Source organism: Aplysia californica, unplaced genomic scaffold, assembly GCF_000002075.1.
Source record: "Aplysia californica isolate F4 #8 unplaced genomic scaffold, AplCal3.0 scaffold00068, whole genome shotgun sequence".
In the NCBI taxonomy this organism is placed as follows: Eukaryota; Metazoa; Mollusca; class Gastropoda; order Aplysiida; family Aplysiidae; genus Aplysia; species Aplysia californica.
In genome coordinates, this window is record NW_004797338.1 from 111,185 (window position 1) to 113,378 (window position 2,194).

Genomic DNA, 2,194 nt, shown 5'->3' on the forward strand with positions numbered 1-2,194 from the left:
CCCCCAACATTTTCCATAATTCCATTAGCAGCCTGTTTTAATGTCCCTTTCTACCTCCCTGTGGGGAAATGCAAATTTCCAAACTGTTACATGCATACCACTGTCATTCAAGTATTCCCCTGCAGTTGCGAGCGCAGTATAACCCTGTACTAAACAAAACAAGTATTCCCCCTCCACTAGTTTTTTGTTTTATTCTGTTTTCCTTGACTCTGTCTTATCGCTTACCGACCCTGTAATAGAAGATCAAAGAGGTACACTTTTTTCTTGCAATAGGAACAATATGTTATTTGATTGAAGTTTATGATTGGAAATTTTTTTAAGTGACTTTCTTTCATAGTCGAAAATATTATGGCAGCAACTGAGGGAGATTGATGAATATCCTCTGTTCTCTGTGACACGATGCTTGAACTCAACTGTGAATGTAGTGGACAAAGAGAAGAGAGGTTCTTTAAGTTTTCTTACATGACTATCTTTGGAGTCGGGGGGGGGGGGGGTATTAAAACATTTCACCGTATGTTTTCTGTCATTGACTGGGATTGGTTAGGTTTAAATTAATTGAAAAATAGAGAAAGCCGTAAATGAGGTAGCCAAAGTTGCCGGTCGCTTTGTTGTAGGTGCCAAGTTTTCTTGCAGTCTCTTTTTATTCCTTGCATCTCCCTTTCTTTTGTTTCTAATCTTTATCTCATATATACAATGCTTATTCTCTTTTTCAGCCGACACCACTGGCACCCACTCGTACTACACAACGTTCAACAACAACGAAATAATGTTCCACGTGTCCACCATGTTGCCCTATACACCAAACAATAAACAACAGGTGAGTCTGTGGCATGTTGAACAATGTATGCAGCATATCCTGACATCAAAACTTTTGTGTGCATCTCCTTGTTACTAAAGCTATGCTACTGTGTGAGGGAAGAAGGGGTGGAGGCTGCTCGGTACTTTGTTTCAGCATTGACCTCTTAAGGTAGGCACTGCTTTTAACATTGACCCTGTCAAGACTGACTGTTTGTGACATTGACCTTTGAGGATCGCAACTGTTTTTTTTTTTTTTTTTTTTTTTTTTCAAATGTAAATTTTGCTACTGCCTTTCCTAGAGCAAGTACTCTTAATTTTTTTTTAGAGATGGTTCCTACCCCCCGCGACGGTGCCACTGACTGTGTCTTTAGGCCATTCCCAAAGGGGGGACATTTCTCGTTCATGCACAGTAGAATTGTAAATGGGCTGATTCATGTCACGCTCATAACTGCCTGATCTACTACAGGGAACTGCTGCTTTTTCTTTCCTAATCCTTACTATTGTCCTTTTCCTCTACTGCTTTTGTATGTTTGTCACTCTCTTGTGACCTGCTATTTCTGGGGTGCCTTGATAGTCGAAGCAGACCTTGTGCTGTTGAAGCTAGAGAGTGAGCAGAATAAGTCTGATTCCCTGTAAAGATTTCTCTGTTGACACCCACCCCTTGGTGCCCATATGGCCTTATGCAGTTGCGAGCGCCGTAAAACCCTCTACTATTTTTTTTTAAAAAAGAAAGAGAGATGGTTCCTGTCAAGTTTATTATAATTGAAATATACAACAAAATGTAATTCATGATTTGTGTCAGTTTTTATGCTAAGAGTTATACAACTGGCTGATATTCCTTCCTGTTTTCTACCTTCAGCTTCTGCGCAAGCGTCACATTGGCAATGACATAGTGACCATCGTGTTTCAAGAGCCTGGTGCCTTGCCGTTCACCCCTCAGACTGTACGTTCTCAGTTTCAACATGTCTTCATCATCGTCAGGGTCAGCAATCCGAATTCTGACAACACAAGATACAGGTTTGTTTGTTTATTTGTGTTTCATTCATACTGTCTGAAATTTGTTCAGGTAATAAAATGTGGAAAAAGAAAAAGAAATCTTTCTTTTTACGCCTTTCTTTCCAAATCTAAACCTGTTATAGTGTGCTTTAACAATTGAAAGTGAAGAAGAGCAGCGTTTTGTTTCTTTCTAAGGTACCTTTGTCATTTTGAAGGAAGGAAACGTGTACATGTTACTTGTTGTTGAGTCTCATTTCTTCTGAACCCACTGGTCTGTGATAATGCTTATTTGAAGGATCTGGTGTGTAGCACCTGGCTTTGCCAGGAATGGACTTTCTTGCCTTAATAATCTTGAGTGCGTTGATGTGATTATTCGCTTGGTCACTGATGCTACAAAATG

The 2,194-nt window shown here is 39.8% G+C and overlaps 1 protein-coding gene across 1 annotated transcript in view; it reads left to right on the plus strand.

Moving 5' to 3' along the window:
* Positions 1–2,194, plus strand: part of LOC101856009 (signal-induced proliferation-associated 1-like protein 1) — a gene marked incomplete at its 5' end in the record, with an annotated part of 42,647 nt that overhangs the window by 14,316 nt on the left and 26,137 nt on the right. Inside the window, 2 exon segments of the mRNA XM_005093689.2 lie at positions 714–817; positions 1,658–1,815. Of these exon segments, the coding sequence (XP_005093746.1) occupies positions 714–817; positions 1,658–1,815 (262 nt within the window).